General features: G+C 41.0%; 1 protein-coding gene across 2 annotated transcripts in view; it reads right to left on the bottom strand.

The window, feature by feature from the left end:
• The window catches only part of Ranbp16 (Ran-binding protein 16), a 538,645-nt gene that overhangs the window by 119,702 nt on the left and 392,560 nt on the right, over nucleotides 1-26,383 (bottom strand). For both annotated transcript variants that reach the window (XM_068388421.1, XM_068388420.1), the window contains exon 9: nucleotides 25,440-25,593. In XM_068388421.1, the coding sequence (XP_068244522.1) occupies nucleotides 25,440-25,593 (154 nt within the window). The remainder of the gene's footprint in view (nucleotides 1-25,439; nucleotides 25,594-26,383) is intronic.

Genomic DNA, 26,383 nt, shown 5'->3' with positions numbered 1-26,383 from the left:
TCACCCCATCTGATGAAGTACAGTAGGTGAGTTTGGACCTTAGCTGTTTCAGAGAAAGGTTAGATCCTGTCGACTCCCCTTTAAAAAGTTGACTGCCTTTAGAGGCCCGGCTCTTGGATAGGTAGGCTTTAAGGCTCTCCGTGGGGCACAGAGAAGGTCCCCCTGAAGTGGAACAATTTTCCAGGACCCCCATCATTTCATGGTAAGTTCATTTTACGCCAAGAATGAAGGATCTGGATAAAGGTTTACCTCTCAAGGATCCAAGAATTCAATGTGGACATCATCCCTTGAAAGGACCATAATCTCACTGACTCTAGCCCCAGAAGCCATGACAAGCAAAAAGATAGACTTTTGAGTAAGATCCCTCAGAGAGGCAGAGGCGCTATGTATCGAAGAGGCGAGGTGCAAGACTTTATCCAACAATCATGAAATAGCCTTGGGAGGAGCATTAGGTTTCAGTTTACCACTAGCCTTCGGGATCTGATTAGTTAGCTCGCTATTGAATTCGATATCAAAAGCATACGCAATCGGTCTAGTTAGTGCTGACTTACATGAGGCAATAGTTGTAGAAGCTACACCTTGGTCAAGTAGTGACACGAAGAAAGAAATAAAGAAGTCCATATAAATAGAAGAGGGCTGATGACTTTCCACGAACGCAACCCATTTTTTCCAGAAAGACAAATATTGTAATTTTGTGGTGTTGGACTTGTACTCTTCTATGAAGTCAACTCTTTCCTTTGCAACTCCAAATTTTGTTTGAGCTGCGAGGGCGAGAAAATCATTAGATGAAGGGTTTTCGTTTTCCAAGAGGAAGCGAAGACAGTTGTCTGTTGAACAACCTGGGGCAGCACTGAAGATGGTAAAGGGATCTGGAGGGGTTTGAGTTCAAAAAAAAAAAAAAAGAGGGTACCAATGGCTCTTGGGCCACTTGGGAGCCACCAGAGCTGCTGTTCCCTTGAAAGTCCACAGTTTGTTCAGCACTTTCAGTAGGAGGTTAAATGGAGGAAAAAGGAAGACGAGACCACTGGTTCCAATCCAGAGACATCGCATCCATTCCTGTGGCTTCTGGGTCCAAGTTTGGTGCTACATATCGGGGAAGTTTTTTGTTGAAGCTCGTCGCAAAGAGATCAATTTACAGTCCCGGGACTTGCTCTAGAATGAAACAGAATGAATTTATGTCCAGAGACTATTCTGTTTCCTGAGGCTTGAATCTCGACAGGGCATCCACCGTCACATTGCGAACCCCTTCGAGATAAACTGCTGGAAGATGCCATTTTCTACTTTTTGCTAAAGAGAGAATGGCTAGGATTACATGGTTCATCTAAGGAGATCTGAAGCCCTATTGTGCTGTTGTCGATGACCAATTTGATGTGTGATTTCATCTTTGGGCATAGTCTCTTCACAGTCAGAAACACGTCATAGCCTCCAGAGGATTGATGCGAAACTTCTAAAATGCAATCAACAACTGAACCTGCACTTTCTTGGAAGAAGAGAGTCCTCCCCAACCTTGTTCGGAGGCGTCTGTGTGAAGAGTCATGGAAGGAGGAGGGTAGTGAAGAGGGACGTATTTCGATAAGAATCTTGGCAGTGGACCACAGCCTGAGCTACTTCCGCAGTAAGGCCGGGGTTTTGTGGCGAAGATCTCTCCGAACATTGGATGCCTTTCTTCTCCAGACTCTGTTGGCATCATTGAGCCTTATTTTCAGGATTGGGTCCGTCACGGCAGCAAACTGTAACGACCACAAGACCCTTTCTTGTTGTCGTCTGGTGATTACTTTTGAACAAAGTAGGCACCTGACCAAGTTTGCGATTTCCTTTCTCTTGCTTTGTGGTAGAGAGAGGGTGATTGACTGTAGGTTCCAGTGAAGTCCTAGTCACTGGAATTCCCGAGCTGGAGATAGCCTGGACTTCTCGAGGTTGATTTGGAAGCCCAGAGATTGTAGGAAGTTCATGACCTCTTGGGCTATTTGAAGACATTTTAACCTCATTGCAGCCAAAACTAGCCAGTCGTCCAGGTACACCATCACCTGAAGGCCTCTGTTCTGAAGTTGTTGGACAATGGTCTCGACTATTTTCGTGAAAATCCTTGGAGCTATACCGAGGCTGAAGGGCATAGTTTTGAATACATAGACATTTCTTACCAGTCTGAAACCAAGGTAGGGGAGAAGCGCCAATCAATCGGAAGATGCCAATAGGCGTCTAAGATATATGGAGGTGTAGGCCCCCTAGGGTAGTAGGGTCCGTATTTACGAGATAGTCAGCATATGGAACTTGTCATTCAGAATGAATTTGTTCAGTGGAGACAAGTCCAGAGTAGTTGGAAGTGTTAGAATCTTTCTTGGGCACGCAGAAATAGCCACCTTTGAAAGTTCATGGATTTTGTGCAACAAATGACTCATTTCCGGAGAAGGTCCTGAACATAATTCTCCAAAAAGGGGGTTGTGGGTTGAAAGAACCTCTTGAACTGGGTGGTTTCTGTCTCCATTTCCAGCCTGGACCTTTTGAGACTATACTGTGAGCCCAGGGATCAAACTCCCATTGATCCCTGAACAGGTGAAGTCATCCTCTTAACAAAAGCTCCTCATTGTTGTTGCGAAGGACCTGACACTTTAGATGTCTTATGTCTACTTCCTCGGCCTCTAGTTCAACAGCCTCTTCCAGACCTTCCCCTGTTATTTCTTTTATCTTGCCTCGTGGTAGAGAGAAGGTGTGTAACTGTAGGTTCCAGTGAAGTCCTAGCCACTGGATTTCCGAGCTGGAGATAGCTTGGACTTATCGAGGTTGATTTGAAAGCCCAGAGATTGTAGGAAGTTCATGACCTCTTGGGCTGTTTAAAGATATTCTGATTTTGTTGCAGCCCACACTAACCAGTTGTCCATGTACACCATCACCTGAAGGCCTCTGTTCTGAAGTTGTTGGATAATGGCCTTGACTAGTTTCGTGAAAATCCTTGGAGCTATAAAGAGTCCGAAGGGCAGAGCTTTGAATACGTAGTCTTTTCTTGCCAGTCTGAAACCAAGGTAGGGGGAGAGGCACCGACCTATCAGAAGATGCCAATAGGTGTCTGTAAAATTTGTGGAGACAGTGTAGGCCCCCTGGGGTAGTAGGGTCCATATTTGTGAGAAAGTCGGCTTCTGGAACTTGTCATTCAGAATGAATATGTTTAGTAGGGACAAGTCCAGAATAATTCAAAGTGTTCGAATCTTTCTTGGGCACACAGAGTAGCTGTCCTTGAAAGTTCTTGGATTTTGTGAAACGGATGACTCACTTCCAGGAAAGGTCCTAAGTGTAATCCTCCAAAAAGCGGTTTGTTGGTTGAAAGAACCTCTTGAACTGGGGTGGTTTCTGTCTCCATTTCTAGTCTAACCCTTTTGAGACAATGCTGAGCCCAGGGATCAAACTCCCATTGATCCCTGAACAGGTGAAGTCGTCCCCTAACGGAAGCTCCTCGTTGTTGCGAAGGACCTGCAACTTTAGACATCTTGTCTCTACTTCCTCAGCCTCTGGTTTAACCGCCTATTCCAGACCTTCCCCTGTTACCGGAGCCTTTCCTATGAACTTTGGCAGGGTGAAACGTGGTGGTAGATCTCTCGTACACCGAGTTGAAGGCTGGAGACTGTGAAACGTACTGCTGGGGGACAGTCTACACAGTCTGAGGAATGGCGGCAACTGAGGCTGTCGCGAAAGGAAAGGATTTCCTTCCTTCGAAGTGACTTCTGGGCTTCTTGCCCTTGGGTTGAGGTCCTTCATTGGGGGTAAACTCTCATTTAGAGAAAAAACCTCTCTTGTCAATAAGGCTCATTCTCCTGAGCCGCTTTCTCCATGACTTCTTTAACCAGCTTCTCAGGGAAGAGATCCTTCCCCCAGATGTTGGAGTAAATCAGTTTTCTGGGTTCATGTCTGATCGTAGCAGCAGCTAGGACATGTTCTCTATATGCTCTCCTGGCTAAGACGAAAGCATGGAGTTCCCGATGAAACATGATTAGATGAGTTTTAGCCAAGACAGGGAAGAGATCAGATTTGGAATAGTTTCCAATAAGCATCTTTAAATAAGATTGGAAGGATAAAGAGGCAGTGTCTCTCTCTAGCTTCCAGCTCTCCCTTCAATGGGGATTCGGGAATCCTAGGCAGTTTTTCATTAACATGTTTGCCTCAGACGTCTTTATTAGTTTTTCAACAGTCAATGTATGTTGGACGTCCTCCCAAATGTTCGAATCGTATGGAAGGGCTAGAGAGACAGGTTTACATTCCTCTAACAATGGAAAAGTCTATTCTTCCTTACTGCTTTTAGAGGGAAGTGGAAGACAGTCTCTTTGGGGGGTACAAAAGTGGCCTGTTTCCTGCCAGAGGCAGAAAGTTGGGTATTAGTGAATTCAGCCATCTTTATTTTAAAAAATACACAATTCCCCAACTCCCTCATAGCCCATAGAACCCCATACCATCAAAGTTTTAGGGAACTTTTCACGAGGACGAATAAGTTTTTCACTGTATTTATTGTAGCGTGGACTTCGCCAAACTTTCGTCGAGGTGCTTGCCGAACAATAAAATGTCGATTCGTCAGTGAACAACACTTGTTTCCAGTCATTAACGTCCCATTTACCAAACTTATCAAAAAACAACTTTCGTTTCTTAATATGGGCGTCAGTTAGCAAGCTCTTCTTAGGCGCCACAACACTCTTGAATCCTAACTTTACAGAAAAGTACGTCTGTAAAGTACGTACTTTACACTTTCCTAAAATTTCAGGATGTTTTTCCCGGAATTGACGAGCACTGAACGAAGGATTAAGCTCTGCTTCACGTCTCAGAAGCGAAATAGATCGTTCAGATAACAAGGGGGGTCTCCCACACTCCCTGGCAGGGAGGGGTACCTCTTTCCTTCCTGAAGCCTTGTATCTCGCAACAATGTTCTGGACGGTTCGTTCCTTTACATCCGTCTGGCGAACGATTTCAGCGGTACTTAAACCTAATTCAAAGCATTGAATGACTCTTACACGATCATCACTTGAAGTATACGCACCCACCATTACAAATAAAGGAACAGGGGGGGGGGCAACACTTTGAGAAAAACCAGTCCAGACAGGAGCACATGCAGCACAAACTGACTTCTACCACGGCTAATAAGCTACTAGTCTGTTATTGTTTCCTCGATCTAGACCGCAGTGGAAACAAGGAAAAGGTGCCAATTAATCATTTTTTTCTCGGGGAAAGTTCCGTGACGGATATAGAGGATTCCTTAAAACGGTGAAAAAATTTCTCCCTGAAAAGACATTCAGCGCCCACTTTATATATATATATATATATATATATATATATATATATATATATATATATATATATATATATACATACATACATACATACATGTATATTTATGTATAATGTATATATATCTATCTATATATATATATATATATATATATATATATATATATAGATAGATAGATAGATATATATATACATACATATATATATATATATATATATATATATATATATATATATATATATATATATATATACATACATATATATATATATATATATATATATATATATATATATATATATATATATATATATATATATACACATATATATATATATATATATATATATATATATATATATATATATATATATATATATATATAAACACATACATACATACATACATATATGAACTGATCGTGGTTAGTGTCAACGGATTTTTTTCTCTTTGTTTAGAGGAATGACGGTTAGTGTGGTTGGCACTACAAAAATGACGGTTACAGGTTAGCTTGGGCTTGGCGTCACCAAACCCTCTCCCGATTGGTTGTTAGGAGACTTTCGGGTCAAAACAACCAATCATTGATCAGGCATCGCAATGCCCATCTATGGGCGATGGGGAAACTGCCCATAGGAGACAGTCTAGTTTCGAAGGCCTAGCGAGTGTGTCACATAAGGAATGGCAGGTGCCAACATGTGTGCCAAACCGAGTACCATTTTCTGAGGGCTTTTTCTTAGTAACGTAACGTAATCATAATTAAGGGCGCCCTTGTAAACTTAAGAAAATACAGCATGTGTAAAATGATCAACTCTGCTATTATTTGTGCATGAAATCCCCCTTTATTCGTGTTTTCCTAAATTGATTGAACCCCAATATGACCCAGATCGGGTCATATTAAATGGTGTCAGGTGTGGGGTGTTAACAGATTAACGTCTGTGCTAAGTGATTTTAGCCAACGTGAGATTTTTTAAAAAGGGAAACAAAAGATAATAGTGATAATGGTTAACACGAGAAGTTCGACGTCGAGTGGCGGTGGCGGAGAGGGGCGAAACGAATCCCGTAGCTATTGTAGACACGGTACTCGGGGAAGAGAATTTGGAAACGGGCGAACCATTGATGGAAGCGCTCCCCTTGTCAGTTACGGCCGCCCTAAAAGTTCCCGAGCAGTCCTTGTACGATGTCATTCCTACCGTACAGGCAGCACTGAGAGTATACAGGGAACAACAAGCAGGGGGAGGGGCAAACCATTGGCCGCCATCCATGATAGCTGCAACCCAGACGTCGAGGCAGCCCGGCACCCAGCCGGCTTCGACAGCCTCCCGAGGGCGGGGTGCCCGTAACAGTGGACCTCGAAGAGGCAGAGGTCCGAGAAGTGGAAATGCGGTGGATGGCAGTTGTTCGAACTGTGGGGGGAAGGGGGCACCTCCGGGCTGTATGCCCCTCCGATGAGCAGCGGCGGTGTTTTGGATGCCATGCCACGGACCATCTACTGAACAGCTGTCCAAAAAACGGCGTCGGCACAAGAGACCAAGCTTCCCCTGCACCAACAAGAGGAAGGGGAAAACGACACAGGACGGGGACCAAGCCAGGACTGGGGGCAGAAGTGCCAAGGAGTCAGTCGGCCCGCCCCGGCCCAACGTCGGCGGAGGCCAGTCAGTCCCCCAGCCAGCAGTAAGGGATACCCCCTTGTCAGCGAGCGCGGCTTCCCCGGGAGTGCCCGAGGGAGTTCGGGAGGTAGAGCAGCCGCCTCTCACCGCCGCTCCCACACATGCGAGTAGGAATGCGGTGTTGGGATCGTGTGTGCAACGCGCTCTGCTGGATTCTGGGGCCAGCGTATCCCTTATGGAAGAACATTTGGCGACAGATGCCATCCAAACGTCGAAAGAGTGCCTGGTGTTGAACACGGCTGGTAGTCACAAACTGATGACCCGACGTATTGTCAGACAACGATTCAACCTTCAAGGTCGAGAAGTGACCCATGCCTTATATGTCATCCCGACATTAAATATTGGGGATATTCCCATTATTCTGGGAATCGATTTCATCAAGAAGCAAGTGACAATACGGGGGCCCGATGGGGAGGGCTAGAACTGAGGTGGAAAGTGGGACCAGGAGAAGAGACAGAGATACCCATTATGGGGGAAACTCGGCCTCAAGTTATGGTCGCCCTTACTGCTAAGGGGATGGCATGGGCGGTTCCTGCCGGGCCGGAGGCAGGTGAATCAATCCCCCCTCCACCCTCTACTCCCTATCAGTGGCACCCGCACCGGAAATGCGCGAAGGTGACCTAGTGTACGTAAAACCACATCAAAAGTGGCAGGATTTCATGTCGCCATGAGTCACCACCATTTCTGAAGGAAAGATCAAAATTCCCTTTATAAATATAAGTACCCAGTGGTTCCACTTGGGCACTGAGTCAGTCTGCGACCTTGAGTTATGTTCGATTGTGACAGCCGAACAGACACTGGCGACCTTGTCTTTCCATTGTCAAGGTCCCGGTGGGGACAGGCTGAGAGAGCTCCGTCAAATCGCTGTTGGAGCGACCCCAATTAATTATTATAAGAGAGTAGGAGATATTGTAGAGAATTCTGCGGACGTAATTGCAGTTGGAGATGAACCCCCAGGGAGAATTACTAAGTTTCCATTTGACATCGAGACTGGCAGTCACCCCCCAATTCGTTCCAAGCCTTATAGGACTCCCGTCTGTCATGTAGAGGCAATTGAAAGAGAAATTGATAAATTAAAAGAACAAGGTACGATTCGAGAAAGCGAGTCCCCCTGGGCCTCTCCAATTGTGATGGTTCGTAGGAAGGATGGTTCTTTTCGGTTATGCGTAGATTATAGGAGGATAAATGCTGTTACCAAAGATAACGCATACCCTTTGCCCTCTATCGAGGAACTGTTACTTAAAGTCAGGGAAAGCGGGTTTTTTTCTGTTAGATTTTAAGTCCGGGTATCACAAAATTCCCTTAAATGACGAAAGTAAAGAAAAAACGGCCTTTATAGCAAATGATCAATTGTTTAAGTATAATTATCCCCCTTTCGGATTGAAGAATGCTCCTGCCCATTTTTCTCGTGTGATGATGTCTGTATTAGCTTCATTATTAGGACACAGTGTTTTTGTCTATTTGGATGATATAATTGTAATTGGGGGTACGGCAGACGAGCATGAAATAAATCTTATACAAGTGTTAGAAGCCTTGAGACGTCAGGGGATGAAGATCAATTTAGACAAATGTAAATTTTTTCAACAAGAAGTAGAATTTTTAGGGCACATAGTAACACCCGAAGGCCTAAGGCCTTGTGCCGATAAAGTAGCTGCAATCAGGGAATTTCCAGAGCCAAAAAACGCTAAGGAAGTAGCCAGTTTTCTCGGGCTCGCTGGCTATTACCGTAAATTTATACAGAACTTCGGTCACATAGCACGACCGCTAGATTCATTGAGGAAGCGGCCCAAGTTTCAGTGGGGAGAAAGAGAAAAAGCTGCTTTTCAGACATTAAAGAATGCACTCACGAGCGACGAATTGTTGGCTTATCCAAGGTTCGATCGGCCGTTTTTGGTAACGACCGACGCGAGTCAGATCGCGATCGGCGGAGTCATTTCTCAGGTTGATGATGAAGGGAATGAGAGGCCTATTTGTTTCGCTTCACGAGCTTTAAAGGGACCAGAGGTTAGATACAGTACCTTCGATAGAGAGGCATTGGCAATTCTATGGATGCTGGAAAGACACCGCTACTTTTTGCTTGGGCATAAAATTAAAATAAATACAGATCATCGGCCGTTGCGAGACTTGTTAAAAAAAGGGGAGTTAAATACTCGCCAAGGTCGGTGGATTGAGCGGTTGTTAAGAGTTTGATATTGTGAATTTCGAACATATTGCGGGGAAGTCAAATAAAGTAGCAGACGCTCTCTCTAGGACCGCCATAGCGGCAGTAACAACTAGGTCTGTAAGGTGGAAGGAAAAACAACAGGGGAGTTCAGGTTCAAATACACCTGTGGGAGAAGCGCATAGAAAACGGGAAGACCTTGACAACTCTAGTACGAGAGAGAGAGAGGACGAGGGCTGTCCGGAGAATGTGAATGCTGGGAGTTTCGCGGGGGGAACTCAGAGAGAATGCCCCATGAATGAGTGTGTGGTTGATTTGTGTGGCTGGAGTGTGGGTGAGCTTGTTGCTGGACAAAAATCCGAAACTTGGATCGAGCAGGTCAAGGAGTGTGTGAGAGATGCGAGAAGCAAGCTCCCGGATTTCTTGCACATGCGAAGGGATGTGTTCTTCATCGAAGACGATATCCTATTTTACAAATATGCGAAGAGACCGGGAGATATCCGATCTCGCGTTGTTCTTCCTTCCTCTTTGATAGAGAAAGCCATCCATGTAATTCATGTAAGTCCTTACACAGGACATGTAGGTATAGAGAGGTCCTTGAGAAGGGCCAGAGAGTCATTTTTTTGGTTAGGGATAAAGACATTGTTAGGTTTATTAATAAGTGTCATGTGTGTAACACTATGCGGAACCACAACCATGTGATCCCGAAGGCCAGAACATGGTCAGTAGTGCCTGTTAAATTTAATAGAGTGCATATGGACGTCCTGGGTCCATTCCCCCCCGGGAACGGGCAGTTTAAGTACGTGTGTGTATTTATAGATGCATTCACACGCTTCACACACACGTATGCAATGGTGGACAAAACCGCAGTGTCGGTTGCGAAGGCGTTGTGCTCCTTCATAGTGAAGTACGGATATCCACGTACATTGATAAGTGACAATGGTAGAGAGTTTGTGAATGAAGTGTGCAAGGGGGTAACCCAGATCATGAAAATAGATCATTTCACTATCGCCTCTTATCGGCCATCAGCAAATGGGCTCGTCGAGTCCCATAACCGAGAGGTGACAAATATTTTAAAGTATCTTGTGGGGGGCAACCCAAACCAGTGGGTGGAAATGTTGCCGTGGGCGGAGTTCGCTCCAAATACGGCATATAATGGCTCTATTAGGGATACCGCGTTTTTTATGCTCTTTGCGCAGGACCCTGTGTTGCCGTATACCATTGTCATGGACCTCCACACCTTGCCATTATACAACACAGAACAATATCGAGTGATGATGTGTAATTTGGCTCGGAGAGTGTTTCAGATAACCCAAAAGTACTTGCTGAGGGCCAATGAGAAGTATCAGACGAAATACGATCAGCGATTCCGAACGCGAACGTCTGATATACAGATAGGGGACAGAATCTATTTTAAAAGGTTACAACCGAGGAAGCATAAACTGGAAGCCTCATATGTTGGACCATATCGTGTAACAGAAATTAAAGCCGATACGGCGGTCATCCAACACATCCGGACCGGGACCAAAGGCGAGTATCACCTTTCGCATATGCGCCCGGTCCGAGAGGATAACTTGGTGTGGTATTTGAATAAGCCGGTACTCCCTTACCCCGGGCTACCTGGCTACTTGGAGGAGGAAAGTGAGGAAGAGACACAAGCGTGTGTCAGTGCCGTCCTTCGAGCACGAGAGAGTGCGAGAGGACATGGGCCATGAGATAGTGTCTACCACAAGGTGATTGAGGTCACGGAATCAGGTTTATTTTGTGTATGTTACCCTAAGTGGTTTGTGAAAAGATTAATTAAATTTTGTTTCCATTTTTTATTTTTGTTCTGAGCATATCACGAATATATCCTTTATCATACTGAGACGGTTCTGTTGTATTTATGTTTATGTTAAAACTAATTCAAATTTCGTTACCCTATATTGATACTTATTTTGTTGTTACCAATGGTTTGATGTGTGTTTTCAATGTTATTATACGGTATTTAAAAAATTTCATTTGTCTCTGTGGAGGTTTTCAGTGCTGTTACAGGTAATTGTTAATCATGGGTTGAAAATTGAACATCATTACTTATGTTTTTGTTTTTCAGGATAATATTGCTTGGTTATTGATAAGTATTTTCCTTTTTTATTATTATTCACCGTTTGAATTTGCTCCTTGTTGCAGTGTCACGGATGTGTTAGAAATGGTTTTCTTATAATGGTAAATGTGTCAAAGAGTGCTGGGATTTTAAGTTATTCATTTTGATTTCTCTTAATTTTTATCATTTTCTTTATTTTGTGTATGTAATGATTTGTCGGTTCATATAAAAATTTTATTGCATTGAAGGAACTGTTGGTAAAACATTATTAATTTTCTGATTTTGTGCTCCAAATTTTGGTGATGATGTATTAAACCTGAATTTTGTGTTTCTGTATGACCTATTGTGGGCGTGACATTCATCTTTGTGTAACTTGCAATTGTAACACGCCAAACGGCCCTCTGATTTTAATTTTTAATTTTTGCATGCACCCGAAGAGGATGGTACTCAGCGGCAATGTAAAGAGAAACGAAAGTTTTTTTTTTGTTTCAGTGAAAAAAAACATAGAAAAGTTTCATAAAAAAAAGGAAAAAAAAAAATTTGAGAAAAAAAATCTGATAAGTGTCCCGTAAAATCTGGGGAGGGAGTGATGAACTGATCGTGGTAAGTGTCAACTGATTTTTTTCACTTTGTTTAGAGGAATGACGGTTAGTGTGGTTGGCACTACAAAAATGACGGTTACAGGTTAGCTTGGGCTTGGCGTCACCAAACCCTCTCCCGATTGGTTGTTAGGAGACTTTCGGGTCAAAACAACCAATCATTGATCAGGCATCGCGATGCCCATCTATGGGCGATGGGGAAACTGCCCATAGGAGACAGTCTAGTTTCGAAGGCCTAGCGGGTGTGTCACGTAAGGAATGGCAGGTGCCAACATGTGTGCCAAGCCGAGTACCATTTTCTGAGGGCTTTTTCTTAGTAACGTAACGTAATCATAATTAAGGGCGCCCTTGTAAACTTAAGAGAATACAGCATGTGTAAATTGATCAACTCTGCTATTATTTGTGCATGAAATCCCCCTCTATTCGTGTTTTCCTAAATTGATTGAACCCCAATACGACCCAGATCGGGTCATATATATATATATATATATATATATATATATATATATATATATGTATGTATGTATGTATGTATGTATGTATGTATGTATGTATGTATGTATGTATGTATGTAGTATATATATATATAATATATATATATATATATATATATATATATTATATATATATATCTATATACATATAGATATATATATATATATATATATATATATATATATATATATATATATATATATATATATATATATATATATATACAGTATATATATATGATAAATTTTGCACATTTTATATATATACACATATATATAATATATATATATATAATATATTTATATATATATATATATATATATATATATATATATATATATATATATAATATATATATATATATACAGATCATATATATATATATATATATATATATATATATATATATATATATATATATATCTATATACATGATTACTAGGCCATTGTATTTGGCTTCGACCCCCCATTTTTCTATAGAATACCTGAAATAAGATGAAAACATACATACACACACATCACCAACCCTCTGAAAATGTGAAAATAGTCAGAAAAAACCTACAATGAAGGGTGGAAGCCGTAGTAACCATGTCGAGACAACAGAAATCGCTTTGATCTCCAACACCTATGAGATTTGTGGTCGTAATTTTAGGCCTTACACTGCCGTCATTTACGGAATTTTTTATTTATAGACTGATCCTACTTGACCTTTAGGCATTTTATCCAATGCCTACACACACATAAAGAGGAATATTCTAAAAAGTTATAAAGCACTATCACTTATTAGAATAGGCTGTAAAAGCACAAAATTGACGGATAACACACGAAAGACAACGTTCTCCAACAAAGGCAAGGGTTGAACTAACCATTTGTCGCTGACTCGCAGTCTCTAGACTCTGTACCCCGTTGCTGACTCGCCCAAGACTCGCTGTTCCTAGCTTCCCATCCACCCGGGTATTCGAATCTAAATAAGATTTTAGCCGGGAACAAGGATATCGGCAAGAAATATGAAAATATACTGAAAGTTTCGACAAAATAGGAAAAAAATATATATAAAAATAATTATGCTAAGCATAAAAAATGCATGGCAACTGAAATCACCAGCTCTGAAACCTTTAAATTGCAAGAAACTGAAGTTTAAAGTCCATTACGCTCTATCCAGGGAACGCATACTACTCAAGACCGCCATGCTACCGAGGATGTAAACAATATTTTGCCGGGAACAAGGATATCGGCGAGAAATATGAAAATATACTGAAAGTTTCGACAAAATAGGAAAAAAATATATATAAAAATAATTATGCTAAGCATAAAAAATGAGTAGCAACTGAAATCACCAGCTCTGAGACCTTTAAATCGCAAGACACCGAGATTTAAAGTCCAATACGCTCTATCCAGGGCACGCATACCAGTCAAGACCGCCATGTTACCAAGTATGTAAAAACACCATTATCATGGCAACGGAACCATTTTACGTAATTATTCGTAAAAATAGCTATGAAACCTGAATCTAATGTACATGAAATATCAACTGATTCCTTTACATAAAATTTAAAGGTCCTTCATGACCCCTGTAGGGACCAAGGAAACTTTTTATTCATATTCAGAGTAGACAAGATGTCAAAGGAACACCCAAAAACTAGTCCTGCACCAGTAACGATGCCCATTTTTTGTAAAATTTGTATAAATGGCTGTGAAACCCAAAAATACAAAAAAAATCATCTGATTCATAACAGAAAGTTTAAAGGTCCATCTTGACCTCTGTGGGGCCTCGGGAAACGTATAACACTGAAAACAGTGTTACCATGGCAACGGAACCATTTTACGTATTTATTCGTAAAAATAGCTATGAAACCTGAATCTAATGTACATGAAATATCAGCTGATTCCTTTACATAAAATTTAAAGGTCATTCATGACCCCTTTGGCCCTCAGAGAACTTTTTATTCATATTACATTGATGACAAGATGTCGAAGGGACAACAAAACAATATTTATGCACTGGTAACAGTGCCCTATTTTCGTAATATTTGTGTAAATGCCTATGAAACCTAAACTTACTGCACAGGAAATATCAGCTGATTCTTTAAAGAAAATTTAAAGGTCCATCTTGACCCTTGTGGGGCCCAGAGAAACTTTTTATTTATGTTACATTGATGACAAGACATCGAAGGAACATCATCACGACAGTCAAGCGTTGTATTTCAAATACAAGGCCTGCCAAGGCTTGTTATCTATGCATAAGTATAGAAAACGTACCCGTATGTCCCTGGGGGTAAAGGGATGGGTTATTAGGTATGTACCCGTACGTCCTTTGGTGGTAAAATGGTTAATATATCCATTTTTTCAATTTGGGTTAGTTCTTCTAAGAACTCTATTTTCCTTTTAGAGTTACTCGTGACTAAACCCTGTGCATTCATCACTATTATGGTTTGTGTTTCATCCCCATTACTTAATATTGGTAATATAGATTTTCCCATGCTTCCTTCCTGTTCTGATATATTTTCTTCATTTCCAGGAATTCTACCATTAAAAAATCCAACTTTTCTATTATATTTGCTCTTTCGCCTTCATATTTATTTTTGTGTATACCTGCAATTATCCCAATATCTGCACCAACCCCTGGCATTATAGACGCATTCTTTGTAGTTGGGCTCTAATTGTGCATATTTGGGTTGAAAGGCATCATATCTTGGGGCCTTTTGTGCATAGCACGGTATATACTCTGCTTTTTTTTTTCATTTTTCTTTTCTGTTTGCTGAGTTTTCTTACTTTAATTCATGGTTGCAGGATGCATATATCAAAATTTTTTGTTGAATTTGCATCCTTTTCCTTCTTTTAGGTTTTTGCATCTTTTTGGATACAGATCTCTGCATTCGTCTCCATATCCGTCTAAATACGCACATTTACCATATATTTCATAACTATGGCATATCTTTGGATGCTTGTAGTAGCATCTTTTGCCAAATCTGCAATTCCCTCTTTTCATCAAATTATTCTTCTTCTTTTTCTTTTTCTTCTTCTTCAACTACTTGTAGATTCGGTCTCGACTTAATTACATTTTCTATCCAGACTAAGCATGTTGAGCAGAATACCTTTGTGTATCTATTTTTTATTTTTTGCTGTATTTCAGCACATGTAGGGTGTGTTGGAACATCACAGGCATCGCATTTTCTGATCAGTTGTTGAGGATTAATAATGGAATGCCATATCTTACATGTAATGCACCATTTTGGCATTCTTTTACCCAATGCATCAATCAGCATATTCACCATATTGGACTTCTTATTGTTCTTTGATGGAATGTGTTGATTGTGCATGTTGATTGATGTAAACTTTCTTTATAAGTCTCTTTATCACTTGGATCTTCTATGGAATTTCTTCTATGTTTTCCGCAGATTTGCTCCAGTTTGTTAGATCATATTGTTTCAATATGTCTGCAAATATTTTTCCGTCACACTGGTTGGAGTTACTAGCGACCCCTCTATTATAGAGCACCATCTTGATCAGATTTTTAGTAATTCACAAGATAACTATCCTATGCCGACGTTTTATCCCACTTGTCTGACCTCAAACTAACCACCGACCATTCACAAAAACTTGTAGCTATATTGCATTCGAGAGGCTTTTGTTATCCGTGTTAAATCAGGTTATTTATCGGGTCACACAAGTGTACTCTCACACACACACACACACACAGAAAAGAGAGAAGAGAGAGAGAGAGAGAGAGAGAGAGAGAGAGAGAGAGAGAGAGAGAGAGAGAGAGAGAGAGAGAGAGAGAGAGAGAGAGAGAGAGAGAGAGAGAGAGAGAGAGAGAGAGAGAGAGAGAGAGAGAGAGAGAGAGAGAGAGAGAGAGAGAGAGAGAGAGAGAGAGAGAGAGGGGGGGGGGGGGCATGGCAGGAAGACCCAACAGCAACATGTAACGACATTAGTGTCCCAAAGGGGTTGCTGTGATAGGGCACAGGGGACAAGTCCTCATAACCAGGCATAGCCTACCAAAGACTAAGAGAGAAGCCTAATGATGGTTAAGGCAACACACGGAGGTCTACTAGTCAGCATCAGAACTAGGGTAAGATGTCTAATGGATAAACCCGTAAAGTGTAATGATTGATTGTTGTGGTAAAGACTGCTGGTATAATTGAGATTGTTTATTAACTTTCTTTTAGCTAGGTTGGGGCGGTGGTGAATGTCTTGGGCAAATGCATTTTCTATTTGACTGCAGCAAGATTCAGTTGTGTCCTGAATGCTAGATTATTATTTTTTTTTGTTCATTGACCAGGCAGCTTGTAAGTGATTTTTGTTTTTTGTTTTTATTTATCTTTGTTAAGCACAATTGTGAATGATAGAAAATTTTATCATTCATCTTTGATTATAGTGAGATAGTTCACTTAGCTAGGAGTGTTTGTGTTTTTTATTTTTATTGCAGGCCGCAATTCCTCCTTTGAAGTTTTATTTTGGCCTGGAAGGTGTTGCTCGATGATGACGACCCGGACCGTACAATTAATGTAGATATAGACTGCGGATATATAGAATTTTGAGCATTAATGACCCAGCTGTGAAATACAGATTTTTTTCTTTGTTTATGATAATGGCGATGATGATGTTGACGAGGATGATGAAGTCCACCTCTTAAGTGATTGCATAGTCGAATTGGCTGTACGATAAAATACTTTTCCAGGAAGTTGTGGCAGTGGGCTACAAGGACTGTTGCCTGCGAGTGGATGACAGTGACCACACACAAACTTATATATTAAATATTTAAGTGTTTTCGCTTGGTTTTTTTAATGTTAAGATGTAATTATTTGTTGCTGGTTAACGATATATGGTTGATGTTTTAGTGTTAGATTTATTTTAGTTTGTGATTTTTTTTTTTTTGTACTGTGTGAACTGTCGGTGTTGAGTTTCTTAGAAAGATACAGTAACCCCTCTCATATCACGGTTAATGGGGACCAGAAGCAACCGCGACAGGTGAAAAACCGTGAAGTAGGTTCCCTCCCTATTTTTGGAATATGTACATTTTTTGTGTACATGTACATATAATAACAATAAGTGTATATTGACCCTATAAATGCATATGTTATCATTAGAACATTAAAGAATCATGTAAATAAATATTAATAATATAAATCATACACTGTACGTAAAATAAAGTACTGTACTGTATAAAAACTGTAATATAAATAAAGTATTTAATACAATATGTATACTGTATGTACATTTACATTTATGCATAAATAATATATAAATAGAGTGTAAGTGTACATATGTACATACATATGTAGATATAAATAGTGTACGTGTATATACTGTAGATATTTTTTTAGAACTTTTATTCTTATAACCAGATATGTGACTCACCTCTAACAATGACAATCTTGATAAATGACGATGAAGCACCTGTGCAGTATGATGGAGGTGAAGAAGATGAAGATGATATACTGCACAGGTTAATGAGAGCTTTACTGCTCCTCAGGTGATGCCTCATCGCATCGTCAGTTGATAGAGGCAGTGGATAGTCAACCACAGCTGGGGATCGTCAACCACAGCTTCCGATAGAGCTGGAGAAACTGCAGGAGACTGTGTAGCGGCTCAGTGGGAAGCCGGAGAGGCAGCAGGAGGAGTATCTGATACTTCTGCAGAAGGTTTTCGGCGCACTAGGAACATCGTGATGGGAAGTTGTTGACGTTTTTTCATCTGCGCAAAGATGCTTTTGTACAATGCCATTACACTGTCAATACGGTTACTAAATGCGATGGCTCTGACCATATTATCGTCGATTTCCTGCGCCCTTTGTTGCAGAGCCCATGCCATGTTGCAGAGCTCTTGCAGGTTGTCCAAGGTAAGGCCACGTTCTTCAGCTTCGTTGCCGTCGCCGACATCGGCTGCCTCTTCTTCTTCCTCACTCGTTGATCTTGTCATTTCGACAAGGTCCTCGTAGGTTAGGGGCTCCGAGTGGCACTCAATCAGTGAGTTGACGTCATCCATCGTCATGTCAGAGAAACCTTCGTTGGCTACTAACTGTGCGAGCCTCACAGCCTTATCTAAGGTGGAGTAGTGAACTTCATCTGGCGTAAATCCCTCATAGTCATGAACAACGTGTGGCCAAAATTTTCTCCAACTTGCATTCAATGTTTGCTCTTTCATCTCATTAAGAGCTTTCTGAATGTTGGCCAGGCACGTTGCAATGTTATATTCCCGCCAATATCTCTTGAGGCTAAAGTCCTCGTCACCTTCGTCGATGGAAGAGATGAGGCCCTCCATCGTGGACCTCGTGTAGAGGGCCTTCTAGACCCGAATGACCCCCTGATCCATTGGTTGTATAAGGGAAGTGGTGTTGGGGGCAGGAACTCCACTTGGACCCCGTCATAATGGAGATCCGCTGCATGTACTCCTGCACAGTCCATCAAGAGGAGGACCTCAAAGGGCAGCCCATTCTCCGTGAGATACAGCTTCACCTGTGGGATAAAGCAGTTCACAAACCAGTTGAGTGTGAGGGCTTTGGTTATCCATGCCTTTTTATTACTCATTCAGTAGACGGGCAGCAAGGCTTTTTGTTTTTCAAAGCCCGAGTATTCAACGACTTGTAAATTAAGCCGGCTTCAGCATGAAGCCCATGGTATTCCCGCACGAGGAGAGTGACGCGATCTTTGTGGACCTTGAACCCTGGCTTCTTTACTTCCTCCTTGTAAAGGAACGTCCGGGACGGCATCCTCTTCCAGAAGAGGCCAGTCTCATCCATATTGAACACCTGCTCAGGGAGATAGCCCCCTCCTTTAATTAATTTCGGGAACTCGTCCTCGACGTAACAAAGAGCTGCCTCTTGGTCTGTCGAGGCGGCTTCCCATACAAAGGAACGTTGCGACGTAGCGAAGAGCTGCCTCTTGGTCTGTCGAGGCCGCCTCCCATACAAAGGAACGCTGCGAAGGCTAAACTTCCTCTTGAATTTCTCGAACCAGCCTTTGCTGGCAACAAAACCACGATTTTCTAGTGGGGGAGGATCATCATCTTCATCGTCATCACCACCTTTGTCTTCTTCGTTCGTTTTCCTTCAGGAACTAGGCTATCATACAGGGTTTTAGCTTTGGTTCGAATTACAGTGAACCCTCGCTACTTCGCGGTTCGACCATCGCGGATTCACCACTTCGCGGATTTTTTCCATAACCCATATATATACAGTAATATATATATATATATATATATATATATATATATATGTATGCATGTATTTATGTATATATGTAGGTATGTATATGTGTATACATATAAATATATATATATATATATACACACACACACACATATATATATATATATATATATATATATATATATATATATATATATATATATATATATATATATATATACATTATATATATATATATATATATATATATATATATATATATATATATCTATATATCTAAAGTAGGAAGATGTGATGTAGTTCTAAGGGAAATGTATGGGAAATATGTCTGGGTAATAAGCAAAGCTCTACCTCCAGTTTGTTTCTACATTATGATCAGAGATAAATGTAAACAAAACATTGGTTGCCATTTTTTATCGTGCTTTTTAGCATGTTTAGGAAATGCATGATATAAAATCACCTTTAATATTTGTACCTGTTTTAGTTTAGGGTACTGTAGTACATGCATTAAGTGTTCTGTACATTAAAGGGTAGTTTGTTAACAGTACTACGTACAAGGGAAGGTTTTAAAAGTCTGAATATACATGTTGAATAAATAGGTAAATATGGTGTCACTACTTCGCGGATTTTCACCTATCACGGCCGCGACTGGAACCTATCTACCGCGATAAACGAGGGTTCACTGTATGTTGGTATCAAAACTAGCCTTCTTCCCCCGACAGTCCGATATCCACATTGATAATGCACTTGTACAATCGTCTTATTACAAGGAGTCACAACGCGCTTAGTGTCCTTGGAGAATGTTATTGAGGCAGTTTTACGTATTTTCCTTCCATCTATTTCTATGCAGCGAACCGTCGATTCATTCACTCCGTAAATGCGGGCAATAGACGCATAGCTACTGCCTGCCTTAAGCATGTCCAATAATTTCACTTTTTCGTTCACCGTCATCATTTTTCTCTTCTTCTTGGGTTCACTAGAGGATGTAGAGGGTAGAGGACGTTTAGGAGTCATTTTCAAGGGCGTCACAAGCACTACTTCACACTAAAAAAAAAGCACAAGAAAACAGCTAAAAGTTCCACGCGGCAAGACTAAGCAACACAAGCGAAGCGAGAGAAAACAATGAATGCGGTCTCCCTTCGCAGGGCGCACGGCAGGGAGAGATGCTGGGTAAAGTGTCTCGGTGGCTCGGCCAATCAGCTCGCGAGATTTTGGAGCCAAGATGGCCAGCGAATCAGAGAGGTGGATTTTGAGTTGCGCGCCATCTTCGTGTTGATACCTGATGTTCTACTGTACTCTCCCTGCCTTTTGCTAGCGACCCCATAACTTTCGCAACATTTTATTTTTATTTTTGACGAATACTTTTTAAAATTCGCGATGCACTGAGACCGCAAAACTTGAGCCGCGAAATGGCGAGGGATTACTGTATTGCTTTCTGATTATTGGTGAGTTCTATGTACCCACACGCACCGTTATATATATTTTTAATATTGTCTATTGAGGTTATTTTTGTCTATTTTAGTGATAAGTTTGATTAGTGATAAGTATGATTTTTTGTTGCGATTGTTGGTTAGAAATATAGTTTTAAGGTTATGTTTTGTTTTATTGCACCCTCTGTTCAGTAGTCCAGTTGACGTAAAAGTAAGGGGAAAGTTTGTATTGTGGATAATTTGGCTTTTTTAGAGTGATCAAGGGTGTGGGGCTTGTTCTTGCAATATCCCGTCACATTATTTTGGCGCCCGAACAGGGACTGTTTAGGTGGGATTGAAAACTGGACTGTTGGACAAGGGCAGAATAGGTTTAGGAATCAGACGTAAGACCGATGGAAACAGAAGAACAGTTACAGGTTTTGAAGGAGGAATTGCGATTGTCTTAAGGAGCGAGAGGAGAGGTTGTTGTTAGAGAATGCGAGATTGAGTTGTGAGAATGAGGTTATGCAAAGGAAATTAAGGGAACTTCACGGAACTGTAGAGAGAGTGGAAGAGGGTGTTGAGATGAGGATGCGAGAGAATGAAAAACGATTGAAAGCTATGATGGGGAGAGTAATGGGGATGATGAAAACTGTCATGGGTGAAAGTGCAGTCAGGATGTATATGATTTCTTTAGGGAATATGAAAGGTTTGGTCAGGATAAGTATGGTGATAGTAAGAGAGTTTGAGCTAGGGAGTTGGGAGAATATTTGTGAGGATATTTGTTGACTATGTATGGGGTGATGAGTAAAGGGGATGTTGAGTATGAAAGTGCGAAGAGGAGAATAATTGAGCAGGTAAACATATGAAAGGTAGTGTTATGTATAAACGTAAAAATGATTTTGATCAGGCACGAATGAATGTGGGTGAATCGATATTGATGTATGTCGGTTAGAAACTTTTTCTTTTTATTGCAGGCCTTTGGAGTTTTATTTAGGCCTGGAAGATGTTGCTTGCCAGCAGTGTATATATGAATAACTTGATGATAACGACCTGGACTGTACAATGAATGTAGGAATAGACTGCGGATATATAGAATTTTGAGCGTTGATGACCAGGCTGTAAAATACGCATTTTTTCCTTTGTTTATGATAATGGCGAGGATGATGTTGACAAGGATGATGATGATCACCTCTTAAGTGATTGCACAGTTGAATTGGCTGTACGATAATGTTGTTTGCCAGGAAGTTGTGGAAGTGGGCTACAAGGACTGTTCCTCGTGTGTGAACGACGGTGACCACACAAACTTATATATTAAACATTTAAGTATTTTCGCTTGTTATGTTTTAGTGTTATGTGATTATATGTTGCTGGTTTATGGCATATGGTTGATATTTTAGTGTTAAGGTATTTATTTTAGTCTTTTTTTTTTTTTTTGTACTGTGCAAACAATCGGTGTTGGGTTTCATAGAAAGATATTGTTTTCTGATTATTGGTGAGTTCTGTGTACCCACACACACCGTTATATATATTTGGAACATTGTCTATTGTGGTTATTTTTGTCTGTTTTAGTGATAAGTTTGATTAGTGATGTGTGATTTTTTGTTGCGGTTGTTCGTTAGATATATAGCTTTAACGTTGTTTTGTTTTATTGTTCCGTCTATTCAGTAGTCCAGTTGATGTAAAAGTAAGGGGAAAGTTTGTGTTGTTGGATAATTTGGTTTGTTTAGAGTGATCAAGGCTGTGGGGCATGTTCTTACCACATCCCGCCACAGGAATATGGAGGAAAGGATCACACCAAAGGAACATCAAAACCTCGAGTAGGTCTATCAGAACAGCTTAAGTAGACGAGTTCATTCATTGTACTGCCTAGATCAGCAACAGCTACCACCAAGGTGGCAACTATTTCTAGTATCCAGAAAAGAATGCCCTGTTAATACCCCTGGCACGTCAACACAAGGCAGCAGATGCATTGTAAAGTCAACATGGGGAGATTGGATAATCCCAAGGGAAGGGTCCACACTCAGGGGAAGTACAGGTGAGAAAGGCAGATGATAAGAGAACCAGCCAGAACCTGATCATTATCATCAACTGTGGTGGAGCAGCCCATAAGATCACGAGAGCCGTAAAAGTCGGCCAGGACGCTGAGAATTAAAAATTCAAAGGGTGTCCTGACAACCAGGCAAGCTCCAATCGACCAATTCCAGAGGACAATGTTCCTCAGATGTGGGATGGTAAAGAGCAGATAAACAGTCTAAGGCTGCAGCTGAGGCGGCAGAGGGGGTGACCCAAAGCCAACACACAGCCAGTGCTAGAAGAACTTAAGCTCACAATACGGGAAGCAGAGATTAACCAGGCAAGGGAGTTGAGACTCCATAGCAAAAGGGATACAGCACAGGAAGAGAGGCTCCAGACATAGGGCAAGCACTGCCATGGCGGCAGAGGAGTGACCCAAGGGGTACCGACACTGTGCCTAGATAGGGTTATGGAATGGTAGAACTATGTAGGCAAGCCTAGCCTCCTAGCGGGTGAAGGAAAGCTCAAAAGCTAGGGTGACATGACTAGACATGAGAAACATAGTTCCGACCTAGATAGGGTTAGGCCATGAGAGAACTGTGTAGGCAAGCCTAGCCTTCTAGCGGGTGAGGGAAAGCTAAAAAACTAGGGCGAGATGACTTCAAGAGGAACATAGTTCTGGTACAGTCAGGTTATGGACTAACTAGGAAGGGGATGGGCCAGGGAAACATCCAAGGGTGGACTCTAAGGTGGCAGAGAGATTTCAATCAGGGGAGGAAAAAAGCCCATCTACCTAGGCCAGGATAGCCAACAAGTAGGGACACTAACGGGCAGAAGGAAAGGGGAAGGAGGGGTAGTGATGGGTGACTCAGAAAATGGTAAGGCGGCATGGCAGGAAGACCCAACAGCAACATGTAACAACAATAGTGTCCCAGAGGGGTTGCCGTGATAGGGCACGTAGGACAAATCCTCATTACCAGGCATAGCCTACCAAAGACTAAGAGAGAAGCATAAAGATGGTTAAGGCAACACAAGGTCTACTAGTCAGCATAAGAACTAGGGTAAGATGTTCTAATGGATAAACATAAGTAGACACAGGGAACAGGATCCCAAGACATGTGCCACCTCGCCAAACATATAGGCTAAGTGGAAAGTGAAAAGCAGTCACTTTAGGGTAACTGAGAACACTATCCAACTCCCAAAAGGATCTTCAAGACTGCAGCTCCCCGCCGTGACGAATCGACATCATGGGAGGATAGACTGCCTCACCCAACCCGTAAGGTTTGGTGAAAGAAGGGAGTGGTGCACTAGTGAACATTTACCAGGTTTGGCTGCCATCTAGTGGTAGGCTAGCCTAAGCCAATGCTAATAAAAAACACAAAAGAAACACCAAGGAAGGATGGGGGATACCATATACATACCACACTTTAGATATTCCTAAAGTAAATGACTAAATAAATAGAAGATTCCTGTGCATCTGACATGATAAATGGCGCCCAAAGCCTGCCGGTTTCGAAACAATAAAAGCATGCAACATGATAAAAAAAAAAACTGGGTGGAGACGCAAAATTCTCCAACACATGAAAGGGTGGATACTCAACTTAGTCGATCAGGAAGAAGTTGAAGTATCCATGATAAAAAAAAAGAAAAAAAAACTCAAAAAGCTAAGAAAACTAGCAGAAACTCTCCAGCGAACGAAAAAGATGGAGCTGCGAAGGGCAATGGATCAACAGGAAATGTGTTAGTTGTAGCACATTGAGATCCGGAGTGGTAACAGCTCACATGCCTATGTCCTTCCCTCTACCCTTATCCTTCGAGACAAAGTTAACTCTATTCAGGGAAGGATAGCCATGGCTTGTTATCAACGCGTCCCTGATTTATATACGATATCTCCTGGGATATTCGCTCCAGAGGTCAGAACTCTATTGATACCTCTAAGGTAAATTTTCTCTCATATCACTCGCAGGAATATCCCAAGTAGAAGCTGCCATTGAGAAACTTCCATCAAGATGACATGGCTCGAGTCCAAAAAGAAAGTTAACAGGAGGTGGTAAAGTATGATATAAAGCAAGTGCAGCTAAGGGCCAATGGAACACCGCAAATACCCTCGAGTAATACCTCCGGTGTACTGCGTGTTAATTTCAATAGGTTCCCACAATTATGCCTAGATTACAGGAAAAGCCTGACTACCCACTACCAGATAATCGATGAAGCACTTATAATAAATTCATGATGAAAATTATAGTACTTTATTCCATTCATATCTGGTTGTTGTTAAACATCCTACGCTGGGAATAATTCAATACAATTACTACACTAATTACAATAAGCTCCTAAATGCAATTAGAAAGGATTTTTTATATCAAACAAAATATAATTCTACAGCTAACCTCATTTGGTATGGTTTATACAGACTAAAAAGTAAAACTACATCGAAAGTTTTGGTTCAATGTCGTTTCCTGCCCATTGCTTTACAGAAAAAAATTTCAGAAGTGAATGATGCATTCAGCCTTTCACTAAGAATTCCTTCGTTTACAAATTGAAAATTTATTTACCTTAGATTTCTTACATATCTATCTTTAAAGATAAAACTTACCCTCTAATATAGCTATTTCTTCTATGGTGTGCTGTTGAGATCTATTATTCATACGAGCAGATATGAGTTCTTGATAGCGTTGTGCCGTTTGCTCAAATAACTGCACCAACAGAGCACAGGTTTTAGCATATTCACAGCGACCAATGGTTGACAGCTGAAGAAGATCAATGTTGAGAATTTCAAACAATCACGAACTTGACACATAATTCCTTAAAATATGAAAATATAAATATAGCTATTTGAAAATTGCAAGTGGATAACTTCTTCCTTAATCATATAAAATAACTTACATGGACATGCTGTGTGTAAGCAAAGGAAAGTGTTTTCTTGGGAATATGCTCATCTTAAAATCTACCGTTTACATATATTAGAAAACCCCTTTGAGAAAGATTCTGCCCCAAGAAGGTGACTGGTTCAAGGGTCATCTCCTCTTTCCACAGTTCATAAGAATATAATGATAAAATGGAAATGTCCATATCGAGACACTACTATTGTAGACTGATCTTACCAAAACTGTTAATAAAGACACCTCTTTCTCACAATTTGATCAACACCCAAAGGAAAAAATCATGTTTTGTCTAAAGGACTTTGATTAATAGATTCTTTAGTGTCTGCAACCTCCCCAACCTTGCGAGCTAAGGACAGGGGGCTTGAGAGTTTATAGATCTACCTGTTGAGTAATCAGCAACCATAATCTTGCCCTCCCTTCTCCTACCTTGGGTGAAGAGGGAACTTGAGTGCTCATCATATGGATATATGGTCAATCTCGGGCATTGTCACCGTCACTTGCCTCTGTCATTCCTAAGTAGCCATTAAACCTTAAACCTTTAAACAGGTCTTTATAATTCTGCATACACTTGGTGACCATTAATGAAAGATTTATTTGACTGGAATGTACCAATAATCAATATAGTAAAAGAATTCTGATATTATTATAACCTCTT

Source organism: Palaemon carinicauda, chromosome 15 (genome assembly GCF_036898095.1).
Source record: "Palaemon carinicauda isolate YSFRI2023 chromosome 15, ASM3689809v2, whole genome shotgun sequence".
NCBI lineage: Eukaryota > Metazoa > Arthropoda > Malacostraca > Decapoda > Palaemonidae > Palaemon > Palaemon carinicauda.
This window is presented reverse-complemented; position numbering and strand designations above follow the sequence as displayed.